This window comes from Salvelinus fontinalis, chromosome 10, assembly GCF_029448725.1.
Source record: "Salvelinus fontinalis isolate EN_2023a chromosome 10, ASM2944872v1, whole genome shotgun sequence".
NCBI lineage: Eukaryota > Metazoa > Chordata > Actinopteri > Salmoniformes > Salmonidae > Salvelinus > Salvelinus fontinalis.
In genome coordinates this window covers 11,843,494-11,859,701 of record NC_074674.1, presented here as the reverse complement: position 1 = coordinate 11,859,701, position 16,208 = coordinate 11,843,494, and the positions used below count along the sequence as shown (strand labels likewise).

The 16,208-nt window shown below is 45.4% G+C and overlaps 2 protein-coding genes across 7 annotated transcripts in view; one reads left to right on the top strand and one right to left on the bottom strand.

Annotated features, from left to right (window-relative positions):
• Positions 1-6,615: 6,615 nt before the first annotated feature.
• LOC129863625 (protein SET) lies at positions 6,616-11,561 on the top strand. 2 transcript variants are annotated; one of them, XM_055935746.1, is made up of 8 exons: positions 6,616-6,673; positions 8,846-8,903; positions 8,999-9,141; positions 9,336-9,439; positions 9,527-9,640; positions 9,789-9,959; positions 10,358-10,483; positions 10,662-11,561. In XM_055935746.1, exons 1-8 carry the CDS (start codon positions 6,631-6,633, stop codon positions 10,680-10,682), a joined length of 780 nt encoding a protein of 259 aa, XP_055791721.1. In that variant the 5' UTR covers positions 6,616-6,630; the 3' UTR covers positions 10,683-11,561. The 2 variants fall into 2 exon arrangements, with proteins under 2 accessions (XP_055791721.1, XP_055791720.1); XM_055935745.1 differs by lacking the exon at positions 6,616-6,673 and adding an exon at positions 7,671-7,906.
• Positions 11,562-15,698: 4,137 nt separating this feature from the next.
• LOC129863624 (spectrin alpha chain, non-erythrocytic 1-like) overlaps positions 15,699-16,208 on the bottom strand; it is a 70,007-nt gene continuing 69,497 nt past the window's right edge. For all 5 annotated transcript variants that reach the window (XM_055935743.1, XM_055935740.1, XM_055935744.1 and 2 more), the window contains one exon: positions 15,699-16,079. In XM_055935743.1, coding sequence (XP_055791718.1) covers positions 15,954-16,079 — 126 coding nt within the window. In that variant the 3' untranslated portion in view covers positions 15,699-15,953. The remainder of the gene's footprint in view (positions 16,080-16,208) is intronic.

Sequence of the window (16,208 nt, the reverse complement as noted above, 5' to 3'; positions counted from 1 at the left end):
GGCTAAACTACCTGTCTGCATTCGCTAGCTAAGAATGAAGAAAAAATACAACTAAATATAGCTAACTCTCTCTCTCTCGCTTGCTTCTCCTTCATTATTTAAGAAATATATTTGTTCAAAACTGTTCAACCATTGTCTTTCTCTCTTTGAGTCAGCTACTCACCACATTTTATGCACTGCAGTGCTAGCTACCTGTAGCTTATGCTTTCAGTACAATATTAATTCTCTGATTCTTTGATTGGGTAGACAACATGTCAGTTCATGCTGCAAGAGCTCTGATACGTTTGAGGACGTCGTCCGGAAGTTGTCATAATTACTGTGTAAGTCTATGGAAGGGGGTGAGAACCGCGAGCCTCCTAAGTTTTGTATTAAAGTCAAGGTACCCAGAGGAGGACGGAAACTAGCTGTCCTCCGGCTAAACCATGGTGCTACCTTACAAAGTGCTGTTGAGAATACTGTAGACCTTCATTGCAAAACACACCCATTGTCATTACTTTGCGTGAATTGATATCTCAGAATTTTTAAACAATGTCAAATTTGAATACAAAATCATTGGTTTAGCTTCTATCTATTCTATGGCTGCATGAAATAGCAAACATAACGTGAATTCAGCGAAGACATTACTTCATCTTTGTGGCTCCCTGATGAAACGGTAACATCCATGACTGTAGTTAGGCCACAGATAAACAATGAACTAGTTAATGGATTAGTTATAAAAATCTTGAGCAAGTGCTAGGCTCCTTCTCGACGCTGTGTGCGCATATATACACTCTGAAATCTACGCCCATCGTGAAGTAAATCTACGCCCGCCCGTGACAAGAGTGTGTCCCTTGTCACTAGCCTAGCTGAGCAAGGAGTTTTTGTATGGAGGTCAATGAGAGTGTCGAATTTGATCAACAAAAACATTTATGGCTTATCTGCTATGTGAGGTTTATTTGGTCAAATAGAAGTTTTGTAATGCTTAATTAAGTTGTTAGGAGTGCGCTGATATGAGTAGGACATGTGACATCCTGGCAACTTTGAGAAAAATAGTTTATATCGGGGTCGCCTCAAGATGGCTATGCATAATCATGGCATGAGGATAGTAGCATAGCATCTCTATCTATTGAATATAGGCGGTTGACGTCAACAACCCTCATCAAATATTCAAAAAATGATTACAATAATGAGATGTATCCACCAATCCAAAGAAAAGATAGGTGGGAGCTAGACAGCCTGCCGTGCTGCTTTGTGGACAACATATCCCATTGTTAGGGCGTAGAGACATGCATCCTGTCAGTATATTCATAATATTTGGCCTAGAGGATAAAAGGAATTTACTAAGTGGGAACCTGAGGTGTGAACTGTGGGAACCAACAAATCACAGCTTGTGAGATATTAACGTCATGGCAGCAATGTTGCTGTCCCGGCAGAAACATCAAGACTTACGGTTTTCAGTTTATTATTATTTTAATTTTTTTTACCCCCTTTTTCCCCCAATTTTCGTGGTATCCAATCGCTAGTAATTACTATCTTGTCTCATCGCTACAACTCCCGTACAGGCTCGGGAGAGACGAAGGTCGAAAGCCATGCGTCCTCCACACAACCCAACCAAGCCGCACTGCTTCTTAACACAGTGCGCCTCCAACCCGGAAGCCAGCCGCACCAATGTGTCGGAGGAAACACCGTGCACCCGCCCCCCCTGGTTAGCGCGCAGTGCGCCCGGCCCGCCACAGGAGTCGCTGGAGTGCGATGAGACATGGATATCCCTACCGGCCAAACCCTCCCTAACCCGGACGACGCTAGGCCAATTGTGCGTCGCCCCACGGACTTCCCGGTCGCGGCCGGCTGCGACAGAGCCTGGGCGCGAACCCAGAGACTCTGGTGGCACAGCTAGCGCTGTGATGCAGTGCCCTAGACCACTGCGCCACCCGGGAGGCCCTGGTTTTCAGATTTTACCATCAAAATAAAATGTCTATGGTAAAACACTATGTGTATGATAAGAAATCAATCATTTTTGCAGCTTTGTCCATAATGCATAATGTTACAAAAAATCTAAACCGTAGTGCCGGAAGACGTGGGTAAAAAGGGCCTCCGCAGTCTGCAGGGCCGTAGGGAGACCGGGCAACGGGAGGAGACGGCAGGATTTCGAAAACCGATCCACAACGACCAGGATCGTGGTGTTCCCCTGAGACGGGGGAAGGTCGGTGAGGAAGTCAACCGACAGATGTGACCAAGGCCGTTGTGGAACGGGGAGGGGCTGTAACTTCCCTCTAGGCAGGTGTCTAGGAGCCTTACTCTGAGCGCACACCAAACAGGAGGAGACATAAAACCTCACGCCACCAGTACCTCCCCCTAAGGCCCCGCACCGTCCTCTCAACTCCCGGATGACCCGAGGAGGGTAGCGTGAGCCCACCGGATCAATCTGTCACGAACACCAAGCGGCACATACTTCCGGCCCGCTGGACACTGTGGTGGCGTGGGTTCTAACCGTGACGCCCGCTCGATGTCTGCGTCCACCTCCTATACCACCGGTGCCACTAGACATGAGGCCGGAAGTATGGGAGTAGGATCGATGGACTGCTCCTCGGTATCATAGAGATGGGACAGTGCGTCGGCCTTAGTGTTACGGGAACCTGGTCAAAAAGAGATGGTAAAACGAAATCTGGTGAAAAACATGGCCCAACTTGCCTGGCGAGGATTCAGTCTCCTCGCTGCCCGGATATACTCCAGATTACGGTGGTCAGTCCAGATGAGAAAAGGATGTTTATCCCCCTCAAGCCAATGTCTCCACACCTTCAGAGCTTTTACCACAGCCAGCAACTCCCGGTCCCCCACGTCATAGTTTCGCTCCGACGGACTGAGCTTCCTCGAAAAAAAAGTGCAGGGGCGAAGCTTTGGTGGCGTGCCCGAGGGCTGTGATAGCAAGGCTCCAACCCCAGCCTCGGATGTGTCTACATCCACCATGAATGCCAAAGAGGGGTCCGGATGAGCCAATACGGGAGCATCGGTAAACAGCGCCTTCAGACGACTAAACGCTCTGCTCGCCTCCGCTGACCACCGCAAACGCACCGCCCCCCCCTTCAGCAGTGAAGTAATGGGAGCAGCCACCTGGCCAAAACCCCGGATAAACCTCCGGTAGTAATTGGCAAACCATAAGAACCGCTGCACCTCCTTTACCGTGGTCGGAGTCGGCCAATTACGCACGGCTGCAACGTGGTCACACTCCATCACCACCCCAGATGTGGAAAGGCGATACCCCAGGAAAGAGACGGCTTGTTTGGAGAACAGACATTTCTCAGCCTTGACGTACAGGTCATGCTCCAACAGTTGCCCAAGTACCCTGCGCACCAGAGACACATGCGTGGCGCGTGTGGCGGAATAAATAAGTATGTCATCGATATAAACCACCACACCCTGCCCGTGCAGGTCCCTGAGAATTTCGTCTACAAAGGATTGAAAGACGGCTGGAGCATTCTTCAACCCATAAGGCATGACGAGGTACACATAATGGCCAGATGTGGTACTAAACGCGGTCTTCCACTCATCTCTCTCCCGGATATGCAGCAAGTTATACACGCTCCTGAGATCCAGTTTTGTGAAAAAGCGTGCTCCGTGAAATGATTCCACCGCCGTAGCGATGAGAGGTAGCAGGTAACTAAACCCCACTGTGATGGAATTTAGACCTCTATAATCAATGCAAGGACGCAGACCTCCCTCCTTCTTCTTCACAAAAAAGAAACTCGAGGAGACGGGTTGCGTGGAGGGCCGAATGTACCCCTGTCCCAGAGATTCAGTGACATATGTCTCCATAGCCACCGTCTCCTCCTGTGACAGCGGGTACACGTGACTCCTGGGAAGTGCTGCGTTTACCTGGAGGCTTATCGCACAATCCCCTCGTCGATGAGGTGGTAATTGGGTCGCCTTCTTTTTACAGGAAGCGACAGCCAAATCGGCATATTCTGAGGGAATGCGCACAGTGGAAACCTGTTCTGGACTCTCCACCGTCGTTGCACCGATGGAAACTCCTATACACCTACCTGAACACTCCTCTGACCACCCCTTTAGAGGCCCCTGTTTCCATGAAATCTTGGGGTTGTGAATAGCCAACCAGGGAATCCCCAGCACCACTGGAAACGCAGGAGAATCAATGAGGAAGAGACTAATCCGCTCCTTATGACCTCCCTGCGGTACCATGTCCAGTGGAACCGTGGCCTCCCTGACCAGCCCTAACCCTAACGGTCGACTATCTAGGGAGTGCACGGGGAAGGGTTGGCCTATCTGCACCAACGGAAACCGTGGTCCATAAAACTCCCAGCTGCACCTGAATCGACTAGCACCTTATGCTGGGAAGAGGGGGAAAAACTCAGGAAAAGAGATTAGTACAAACATATGACCAACAGGGAGCTCTGGGTGAGTCTGGTGCTGACTCACCTGGGGTGTCGGAGCAGTGCTATGCCTGCCCTCTCGACTCCCAGACGAGCTCCTCCAGCACCGGTCGGCAGTGTGCCCTCTCCGACTACAACTGGTGCAGGAGGAGGATCCTCCTCCGGTCGCCATAGATGCAGCACCCCCTAACTCCATGGATGTTGGAGCGGGAGTGCTGGAGGGTGGAACAAACAGAACCCTCTCTGCACGCCCGCAAGCAGCTAGCAGGTTGTCCAGCCGGATTGACATGTCAATCCGTTCGTCTAGTGTGAGGGTGGTGTCCCGACAAGCTAGCTCCCTGCGGACGTCCTCCCGGAGGCTACACCGGTAGTGGTCCTTCAGGGCCCTGTCGTTCCACCCCGCTCCAGCGGCCAGGGTCCGAAACTCCAGCGAGAAGTCCTGCGCGCTCCTCGTCTCCTGCCTAAGGTGGAACAGCCGTTCACCCGCCGCTCGACCCTCCGGTGGGTGGTCGAACACAGCCCGGAAACGGCGGGTGAACTCAGGGTAATGGTCCCTCGCTGAATCTGGACCCTCCCAGACCGCATTTGCCCACTGCAGGGCTCTGCCCATCAGGCAGGAGACGAGGACGCTCACACTCTCCTCTCCCGAGGGAGTTGGGCGAACAGTAGCCAAGTAAAGCTCTAGCTGGAGCAAGAACCCCTTGCACCCAGCAGCCGTTCCATCGTACTCCCTCGGGAGCGCGAGCCGAAGAGCGCTGGGTCCGGACGACGCCGGAGAAGTAGGCAGCGCAGGCTGAAGAGGAGCTAGAGACGAAGTAGGGAGGCCGCTCCTCTCCATTCGCTCCATCATCTGATCCATCGCAGTCCCAATCCGGTGTAGGATGGCTGTGTGATGGAGGACACGCTCTTTCATGGAGGGGAGGGGGGTGCGGCTGCTCCTGCTGACTCCATGTTCTGGTGCGGGCTTCTGTCACGGATTTCTAGGAGTGGTGGGTGTAGAGTCAGGCGCAGAGAGCAATACTTTCAAATGAATGCCTTTATTGTGCTTGGTCTCGCGAACAATCAGGCAATGACCATGAATCCCGTATGTCTCCAAAAACCAGGAAAAGAACATAAAACAAATACGCAGGCGAAAAACAACTTCACCACTGACAGTAAGGATAAGCCCGCACAAAAGCTGGCGGGCACTAGAAGTTTAAATAGACTGTAAATGAACCAAAATAAGCAACAGGTGAACACAATCAAGACAAAACTAACAGAAAAGAAAAAGGGATCGGTGGCAGCTAGTAGACCGGTGACGACAACCCCCGAGCGCCGCCCGAACGGGGAGAGGAGCCACCTTCGGTGGAAGTCGTGATAGTTATAGTGTTATAGTGTTATACCAAAGAAGACTTGAGGCTGTAATAGCTAACAAAGGTGATTCAACAAAGTACTGAGTAAAGAGTCTAAATAGTTATGTAAATGTGATATTTGCATTTTTTCAATATTAAATATTAAATATATAAATATATATATATAATATAAATTTATAAAAACCTGTTTTTGCTTTGTCATTATGGGTATTGTGTGTAGATTGGTGAGAGGGGGAAACTATTTCATCCACTTTAGAATAAGGATGTAACGTAACAAAATGTGGAAAAATGGAAGGGGTCTGAATACTTTCCGAATGCACTGTATCTCAACATGACTTTGTCAGATAAAGACAAAATCACTTCAAACCTCAAAAGGACAGACAGTGTCTGCTCAGTTTTACCACGCTCGCCACTGGGTCTGGGTATCACCAAACAGTGGGCCTCTTAGGGAATCTTCAATTTCATTTGCGTCACCTCAACGCCACCCTATTAATCACTCCTTTCGAAGGCGCCCTGCTCCGTAGAGCAAAGCACGTCACAGGACTTGTCGTGACGAGCAACCCCCTCCCTCTAGGCAGAAGTAACACAGGAAATCCTCACAAGTCCACTTCAAGCTACGACCTATTTAACAGTACCCGCATTTTTACCATTATTTAGCTAGGCAAGTCAGTTAAGAACAAATTCTTATTTACAATGACGGCCTAGAAACAGTGGATTAACTGCCTTGTTCAGGGGCAGAATGACAGATTTTTACCTTGTCAGCTCAGGGATTCAATCTAGCAACCTTTCGGTTACTGGCCCAACGCTCTAACCACTAGGCTACCTGCCGCCCCAGCCAGAGACTACATGTGGGTCAGCTAAAAGGCAGGGATCCACTTTCTCCAAAAATGTCACTCCCACTGGTCCTTTGCATGACCATCGGGGTGAGGCTCGGACTCTTCACCGCCATCCCAGGTAATTCATCATCACTCTCGTCGGGTTCAATTTCTTAGCCATCAGAGACAGGAAAGGACAGTTTATACTTGGCGTCATTTTTCCTCAGCACACATATTTCCTCTGCACTCGGCTCTTCTTCTTCCACGCTATCCATAACCACGTCTATCCGTTCACCACGCTCTTGCCACGCATTCTTCCGCTATATTGGTTGCAGAACACGCACTAATGGCCTTTCTCCAATACCCAACTTCTGTTCCGTAGCCCAATTTACTAGTCTGGCTATCTCTGGCCTCAACATGCTTGTAAAAAGTGGGATACTCTTTATCTGAGAGCAGAGTCCTCATCTTGATATATCAAAGTTTGTTGATGTTTTTTGAAGAAACCCGCCATCTGAGATTTCTTAACAACACTTCCACTCTGGCCAGGTCCACAAGTTGAATTACAGCAAGTTGGACACCCAGCAACATAGTAATGTAGCGACCCGCACAGACAGCTGTGTGTTATGTGTTAGGTTATTAGTTGGTTATGTTGTACTTACCAGTACCCGGGGTGTTCACGGGGTCCGACATGCCAACCAACCTGCTATTGGAAGTTAAGATCAGATTTAGCCATTGTTCTTCCTCTTACGTCTGGGTTTCACAATAGAAGGTCACGGCTGGTTTGTGGGTTATCATTCATGCATTTGGCGTGGGCAACGGCCAAACAGTAGCCTGTGTAAAGTTGGGTTAATAAACCGTCAATTCGTACACTCAACCCTCTGTCTGGACAATTGTTCCTTTGTGATCTAGCCCGGTAATTACAGTAATAAACCCAGTTTATTAGTAGTCTAACCTTAACCTCACTTCTAACCTTATACCTAACCCTACATTTTTGTTTTCATACATTTTTATGATCTAGACAATTTGGGCTGTTGTAACTAGTGGAAACCGGTAAACACTTCCTCGAGTGGAAATTATGCGATTACTCGTTCTGTCTGGGGCGGAGTTTTTTCCCCCTACTTTCGGAAGGCGCGTTCTGGCAAGGGTGTGTGTGCATGAGCAAAGCCTCTCTTGTTCACGACACGCGCGTTATTCGCACTCTCCACCATTGAAGGTGGAACGTAACTTTTCTCTTTCCCGAGGAGACATCTGAACAACTGGGAATATATATTCTGTCTCAAACATCTAAGGTGTTCGAAAATCATGTCAGCCTCGGCGGCGAAAGTCGGTAGAAAGGAGAACTCGAATCATGATGGAGCGGACGAGACCTCCGGTAAGAAATGGCGGCCTCCTGTAATGTTACAACGCCATTTTCAGTTGTTTTTATCTGGCAATAGCCATGGCGTATTCATTTGTTTTAGCTATCACTCGTTTAGTTAGCCTGAAACGAAATGCTTCTTGATGAAGGTTTTAGCCAAATAATTTTGATTGCTCGCACAGGACTAGTGAGAATGGATCTGCGACCTAACGTTAGCTTACTGACTAGCCCGTTATGCTAACGTTACAACGTTGGAGGCCATGTTGTGCTTTGCACAAGCTCATTGTGCCACGCATGTTTGGGAGGGATTCGCGCGTTTACTTACAAGTTAAAGTAACTAACTTGTTAAGGTTAACTACATTGTACATGTTACATTGTTGTACACGTTTTTTTTGTTATCTAACGTGAGTTGTTTACGAACTAGCCAGTTAGTAAACTAACAATTGCGCTGACTAGATAACGTTTGTTTTCGTGAGGCCCAACATTCATTGTTGCTCCGCCATTGCGGTTTGCACACACGAATGGAAATAAATCAAGAAATTTGCAGTATTAGGACGGGCACGGAATTAAAGATAACAGCTAAATATTGCGTTAGTAAAATACTAGTATCATAGTATCATCCGCTAGAATGTAACAGGCTGTCGGTGAGGGGCGAAAACAGTCCCAAGCGTGCGGCCCCCTTCATTCAAACCACGCGGCCTTGAGAAACTGCAGGAAGCTGCATCAGTGCTTTGGCTACCTTAGCTAGCGAGCTAACTTCTTGATAGCCCAAGATACTACGAAATATGTTGGAATGCTTAGCTACTTATCTCATGGGTACCTCATGCTGAAGTTTTTATGTACCATACAGATTGCGTGTTTACACTGTTTATTTACAGCCAGCAATATTTTCTGCACATCCAATTTAATCATTGTCTTTGAACCAAATTAAGACGGAATTTCATCTCTCCTCAGAAAAAGAGCAACAGGAAGCTATTGAACACATTGACGAAGTACAGAATGAAATTGACAGGTGAGTTCATTATCCTCACACATTTTCAAGACTGCCCTTGTACCGTATGACTATAATCTTAAGTATATTTTTTTGCATGATTTTCTCCCCTTTAGATTGAACGAACAGGCCAGTGAGGAGATTTTAAAAGTAGAGCAGAAGTACAACAAATTACGCCAGCCATTCTTCCAGAAGCGGTCAGAACTCATAGCAAAAATCCCCAACTTCTGGGTCACAACATTTGTTAACCATCCACAAGGTAAATGCAGATATTATACTATTTTACTACTTCATGTTCTTGACGAATGAAGACTTATTGTACATGGTGGGATTCTGCACACACATTTTTGTTGCCCACCAACCATCATTATCGCAGTCTGATGGTTAAGCTGTTGGTTTACAAACTTCTGCTGTCCATTGACAAACTTTCTATGGTTGTATTCGTGTTGTCAGTTTCAGCCCTTCTTGGTGAGGAGGATGAGGAGGCACTTCATTACCTTACCAGGGTGGAGGTGACTGAGTTTGAGGACATCAAGTCGGGTTACAGAATAGATTTTGTGAGTATTTTAAGCTTCGTGGGAATTGTGCATGTTATATAAACAGAACAGTGCATTAGTTAACCAGGTTCTTGGTTTATTTCTCAGTACTTCGATGAGAACCCGTACTTTGAGAACAAAATTCTCTCCAAAGAGTTTCACTTGAATGAAAGTGGGGACCCATCTTCAAAGTCAACTGAAATCAAATGGAAGGCTGGAAAGGTATGTTTACACATCTTCAACCTAAAAAGCAAGTGGTCTATAAAACAAAATGTACATTTCAATTGCTGTATGTCATGCTGCAGGACCTCAAAGCAAAATGTATGGTGGTGCTGCTTGTGATTTATTTTGTGTTTTCCTTTGATCTCAGGACTTGACGAAGCGTGCCAGCCAAACGCCAAACAAAGCGGGTAAGAAGAGGCAACACGAAGAACCAGAGAGCTTCTTTACCTGGTTCACAGATCACTCCGACGCAGGGGCAGACGAACTAGGAGAGGTCGTCAAGGATGACATCTGGCCCAACCCGTTACAGTATTACCTGGTATGATTCCATGCTATTGTCTATAGTTTTTTGTTGACTCCCATGGTGTCAACCTAGTCTTGCTCTGGTAGGCCAGGTAAAGTATTCACTGTGTTTCTTAGTTATCCAAAATATATTTGCATTAGGGCCATGGAATTAGACCAAAGGGTGATCTGTAACAGGTGAAATCAGATTTTTTTTTAGAATATAAATGGTGTTGAGGGTCATTTCAGAAATGCAGTGAATAGAATGACCATAGATAATAAAATAGGGTTCAAATGAACATGAATGACAAACATATCCAGCCACCTAGACATCTCAACTGGATACCTCAATTCCAAACTGAAGATCAGCTCATGCCTACACCGTTGTTAGTTTGTGCTGTGTTTGGAACTCATATCATCTCTCAACTCTACCAGGTCCCTGACATGGATGACGAGGAAGGGGAAGGCGACGACGATGATGACGACGAGGAGGGCTTGGAAGACATCGATGAGGAAGGAGATGAGGATGAAGGCGAGGAAGATGATGAAGAGGATGGAGAGGTATGGTAGATTTCAGTCACCCCCTTAAACATTTTTTCCACAATTGTAAAACTGTCCCTGCCTTTTTTATAAATGTTTATGTAGTGGAAGACTGCCACTTGTAATGTAAGGTGTGTCTGCCACTTGTTTGGAATGTTAGTATTTATAGGTTATGCGAGTAAATGTGTGTCTCCTACAGGATGACGGCGAGGATGATTAAGGTTGAAAGGAACATTCCAACCTACACCTTTCCCTGTTCTATCCTTTCAATCATCCTTCAACCCTTGGGAGCAAGAATATTTGTTTTCATTTTATTTTTGTATTTTGTGCTCTCCTGTTCTACAAGTGTCCGCCTGTCCATACCATGTCTATAGATGCGTTAATTTCCAGGCCATGCCCACATCAGAAAGCTAGTGGCAATCTCTGTCATAACTACTACACGTGTCTCCGAAGACAAATAAAATAAAAGTACTGGCATTCTGCACGTCGTCATATAGACAAATAATTTCTAATAGCAATTTATATATGTATGATATATAAATAAGGTTTCTGTTAAAGTTGTGAGTTGAATAAAGAGGAGTCATGGTGCAGTGATAATAGCATCTCTAGACACTTTTTTAAAAATATATATACATTTTCTTTAATGCAGCGTTTGGGGGGCCTCCTGGAGTTGACAGCTTTTTTGTTTCGTCATGTGTTGTACTAATGGAAAGCATCAGCTTCTTCCTGTCAACTGTTGTAAATGTTTTGGGGTCGATATCTTGGTATGACAGTTATTGTAGACAGTTAAATGGGGTTTGGTGGGTCGAGTGGGCATTTGACACATTTGGGTTTGTTGATTGACTTTTCATTGTAATGTTTTACAGACACCCATGCGGTTTGAAAAATTAAATTTTTAATAAAAACAAAACAAAATTTCCTCTTGTAATTTTGAGCTTGGCTAATTAACAGGTTATTTATAGAGAAAATAAAGACCATGTATAATCTCATATGGAATCTACACTGGTGTTCTTCTCCACCTTTTCTACTGGAAAACTGTTCATGTTAACATTTAAGTGTACCAATTGCTTTGTAACTATAAATAAATGTAATACATTCATGCGTAGGGTAGTGTCTGAGCTTATCGACAATTTGTGTTGTGTAGGAGTAAAATATCAACTTTACGCTAATCGGTAAAGAATTGGGTGGTAGGTAGCCTAGTGGCTAAGAACGTTGGACCTGTGGCTTAAAGTTGACCGGTTTGAATCCTGGGCCAGGCGTAATTGATCTGGCTACTAGGTTCACTTAGGACATTCACCTACCGTTTGGGCCCTTGAGCCAGGTCCTTAAATGGGAAGTTCACTATTACAACTTGATGTTGGATGGTTCCTCACCCAGTTTTCTTTTAAAACGCCATTACAAACTTCATCTAACATTAGCTACCACTAGCAAAAAAATGTATGGAGGTGGTGTGGGGCATGTGAGCATGTATAAAATAAAACGTTTTAAATCAACTTCAGATTTGGTTTGTTAAAGGTCATCTGGCCATTTTTAGCATGCCCCCATCACTTCCACAGATTTTTTTTGTGTTGCTAGCGGCTGCTGAAGTTAGCAATGGCTGTTTAAAGAACTGTGCTATGGATTTCAGTTTTTCATGGCTCAGACTATTTTCAGGGTGAGGAACCATCTAACATCAAGTTGTAACATGGTGAACTTTAACCCAACAACATATTCTCCATAGAGGGGCAGCTTGTCTCAACTAATGTGTTGTATTATGTGACTGACTGTCCAGAACCTTCTACTGATAATCATATTTTCAAGATCATTCTAACAATGAAAATGCAATTTCAAGCATTATTTTATAGTTAAGAGACAGCCAGTTTGTCCACTTTAAAGGGTACCTTTAATAATGGGTTTGAATGGGGGATCATTCGTTTTCAAAAGGATCTTTGTCTACTAAAAAATATTTACTGGGGGGGTCCAGAATAGAGGGTTAAACTTATTTTATTTATTTTTTTGCTTTGAGGGGGTGTGTTTTCTGGGGGGACACGAGGGTATTGTGTTTTTTCCCTGGTTTGCTCTTCTGCTCGTATTTTCCCTATAAACAATGGCTTGACTTACTTTTTATATTACCCTAATAAAGTTTAGAAAAGTTTGTGAGGGTATGGTGTGGCTATTATTAAGCTTTAGCTAATGCAGCCTATGATATGAAGGCATTGTGCCCCAGTGCTCCAACTGACTCCGACAGTTGAGCTTGAGGTGAGGAAGACTGTTTCTAGCCTATCAGAGTTACTCCTATAATCTAACAATATTATGCTTATCTTTGTACAAAATATTCGGATAGAAAATTTACCCTCCTTCTGTACGTCTATATCTGTATAGTAGACGCAGTAGCCATCTGACAAAGAAATGCATGTTGGAGTCATAGCATGCCACCGGCATATATCTATCTCTGGGGTTAGCCCTAAGCTTCTCTCCCTTTATATAGGATATATGTACTGAATTAAAATATAAACACAACATGCAACAATTATGCTGGGTTACAGTTCATAAACTCAGCAAAAAAAAGAAACCTCTCAGTCAACCGTTTATTTACACTTAACGTGTAAATATTTGTATGAACATAAGATTCAACAACAGACAAACTGAACAAGTTCCTCAGACGTGACTAACAGAAATTGAATAATGTGTCAAAATCAAAAGTAACAGTCAGTATCTGGTGTGGCCACCAGCTACATTAAGTATTGCAGTGCATCTCCTCATGGACTGCACCAGATTTGCCAGTTCTTGCTATGAGATGTTACCCCACTCTTCCACCAAGGCACCTGCAAGTTCCCAGACATTTCTGTCCGATCCAACAGGTCCCAGACGTGCTCAATGGGATTGAGATCCAGGCTCTGCTGGCCATGGCAGAACACTGACATTCCTGTTTTGCAGGAAATCACACACAGAACAAGCAGTATGGCTGGTAGCATTGTCATGCTGGAGGGTCATGTCAGGATGAGCCTGCAGGAAGGGTACCACATGAGGGAGGAGGATGTCTTCCCTGTAACGCACAGCGCTGAGATTGCCTGCAATGACAACAAGCTAAGTCCGATGATGCTGTGACCCTCCACCTCCAAATCGATCCCGTTTCAGAGTACAGGCCTCGGTGTAACGCTCTTTCCTTTGACGATAAACGTGATTCCGACCATCACCCCTGGTGAGACAAAACCACGACTCGTCAGTGAAGAGCACTTTTTGCCAGTCCTGTCTGGTCCAGCGACTGTGTTTGTGCCCATAGGTGACTTTGTTACCGGTGATGTCTGGTGAGGACCTGCCTTACAACAGGCCTACAAGCCCTCGGTCCAGCCTTCCCAGCCTATTGCGGACAGTCTGAGCACTGATGGAGGGATTGTGCGTTCCTGGTGTAACTCGGGCAGTTGTTGGTTAAAGTGAACGTATTGTGGTATCCCAGGAGGTCTACCCCGGGAAATGGTAATAGAGGGGAGGTACGTGAGGCGACGTTGGCTCCCTCTGCTGGGAATACGGGAGCTGGGCACCCCGACACGGACAACTAAGTGGAGGTAATTAGAGGAAAGTGCCCGTGGAGGCCATATAAAACGAGCACGGTGGCACACCGCGGGAGAGAACAGGGAGAGACCGACACCAAGCCACAGCAGAGGAGAAGGACCGAGCTAAACCTAAGTGATTTTATTTGTTATGTTCATTTTCTGTCTTAGTAAAGTTGTTTTTGCGGACTAAAACCTCCCTGTCTCTGTGTCAATCTCTGCACGCTCAAGCCAACACCCCACGGTTCACCACAGTATATAAGGATGTCCCTGTAGTCGGCTGCTACAGACTGCACTCGGCTTCGGGGGGTTGCACTTAACTCGCTGATGTCCTGCACAAGCTAAATTACTCTGAATTCATTCGATTAGGAGGCAAATGGCATCTTAAAAGCAGCATTGTGCTGCTCTATTTGTTTTTATCAAATGCATTTGATTCAATTGACCATGAATGGTTGCTAGCTAGACTCAGTAACATTGGTCTCAGTGAAGGGTCAGTAAATTGGCTTAGGAGATCTCTTTCTGACAGAACACAATGTGTATATGCTGACAATCGTAAATCTAGTTTTCTTGAGATTAATAGAGGTGTGCCCCAGGGTTCCATTTTAGCTCCTGTGTTCTCAATTTTTATTATGGATCTGGGAAATGGGATACAACCGTCAAAGTTGCATCTATGTACAGCTGGTAGTCATATATTCTCCTTCTCTGGTTCAGGCTGTTGAAGAGCTCCAGACTGCATTTCAGTCACTGCAGGCCTCCCTTTATGGTCTCAAACTGGTCTTGAATGTAAAAAATTAAAATTCATGACCTTTACCAGAGCTCGCACTCAGCCAGAGAAGGTTAGCATTGTCACATCTGATGGCGTATCCATTGAAAAAGTGTCATCCTATAAATACCTAGGTGTACGGTTGGATGACAAGTTGTCCTTTAAAGTTCATATGGATAATCTTGTGAAGAAGCTTAAATTGAATTTGGGTTTTTATTTTCGTAATAAGGCCTGCTTCCCGCTTATGGCTAGGAAACTTGTTCGGGCCACTTTTCTCTCTAATTGAATATGGTGACTTGTTGTATATGCAGGTGGGCTGTCTTACAGAGACTGGACTGTTTATCATGCATCCTTGCGCTTTATTACAAATGCCAAGTCACTCACCCACCATTGCACCTTGTACCAAGTGGTGGGTTGGACTTCACTTTATATGCGCAGAAAGCTACATTTGTACACGTTCATCTACAAAACCCTTTTGGGTAAACTCCCTCGGTGGTCTGGTCTCCTTCACCACCAGCAGTTACCATAGCCGGTCTGCTAGCTGGTTGCTTATATTCCCCAGGACATTTACAGTATTAGGCAAGACTGCGTTCTCGTCTTGTGCACCAGAGGCATGGAATAGTCTACAACTAGATATGTTAGTGCCACTGAATGAATACATTTTTTTGATGGAATAGTGTAAATGTTTTTTTTTTTAGGCTGGATCATGTTTGATTGTTTCTGCCTTCTTGGCCAGGTCTCCCTTGAAAAAGAGACTCTCGGTCTCAATGGGCTTTTCCTGGTTAAATGAGTTAAAATGCTTTTGAGATGGTGAAACATCAAATGTGCATTTATTTATTACTCCATAGGTACTGAAGACTGGTTATTCAGATCTCCATTGGTTGTTACACTGAACTAAAACAAAAGTGAATTCATGTTGTAATAAAGAGGTACAGAGAAGACGTTTCCAGTTCTAACCAGTAGCGTTTATTAAGCACACAACAGTCCTTATTGTGATGTTACAGCAGACCGTCTATGGGTTATTAAATCCAGCGAAAGCACTAAAACATTCAAATGCAGACAGATTCACTAGGCAGCGAAGCACAAAGAGTGAGAGCTATAACTATGGAGTATTCTAGTGACAGAATCATGCCGTTTCAGACGTGTATTTGTGTGTGTGCGGCAAACGCATCCCGATTGGTTACTGGCAGGCAAGGGATCAGTTGACGAAAAGCGAGCGGGTGAATTCAACAAAGTCGAAGGCAGAGGGCATTTCCCGGCCCTTGCTGTCTAGGTAGGGCTTCATGTGCGAGATGCAGTAGTCTGCCTGTTCCTTGCTCAGGTTCTAAAAAAAAGGGGAGCAACAAGAAGAGATTGTAAGTTAGGAGATGGGCAGGTATTTCTTCACTCAGAAGTTTTATGTACTTTTAAGTTATTTAAGAGCCATTTCTAAATGCACAACTTTTATGGCTGC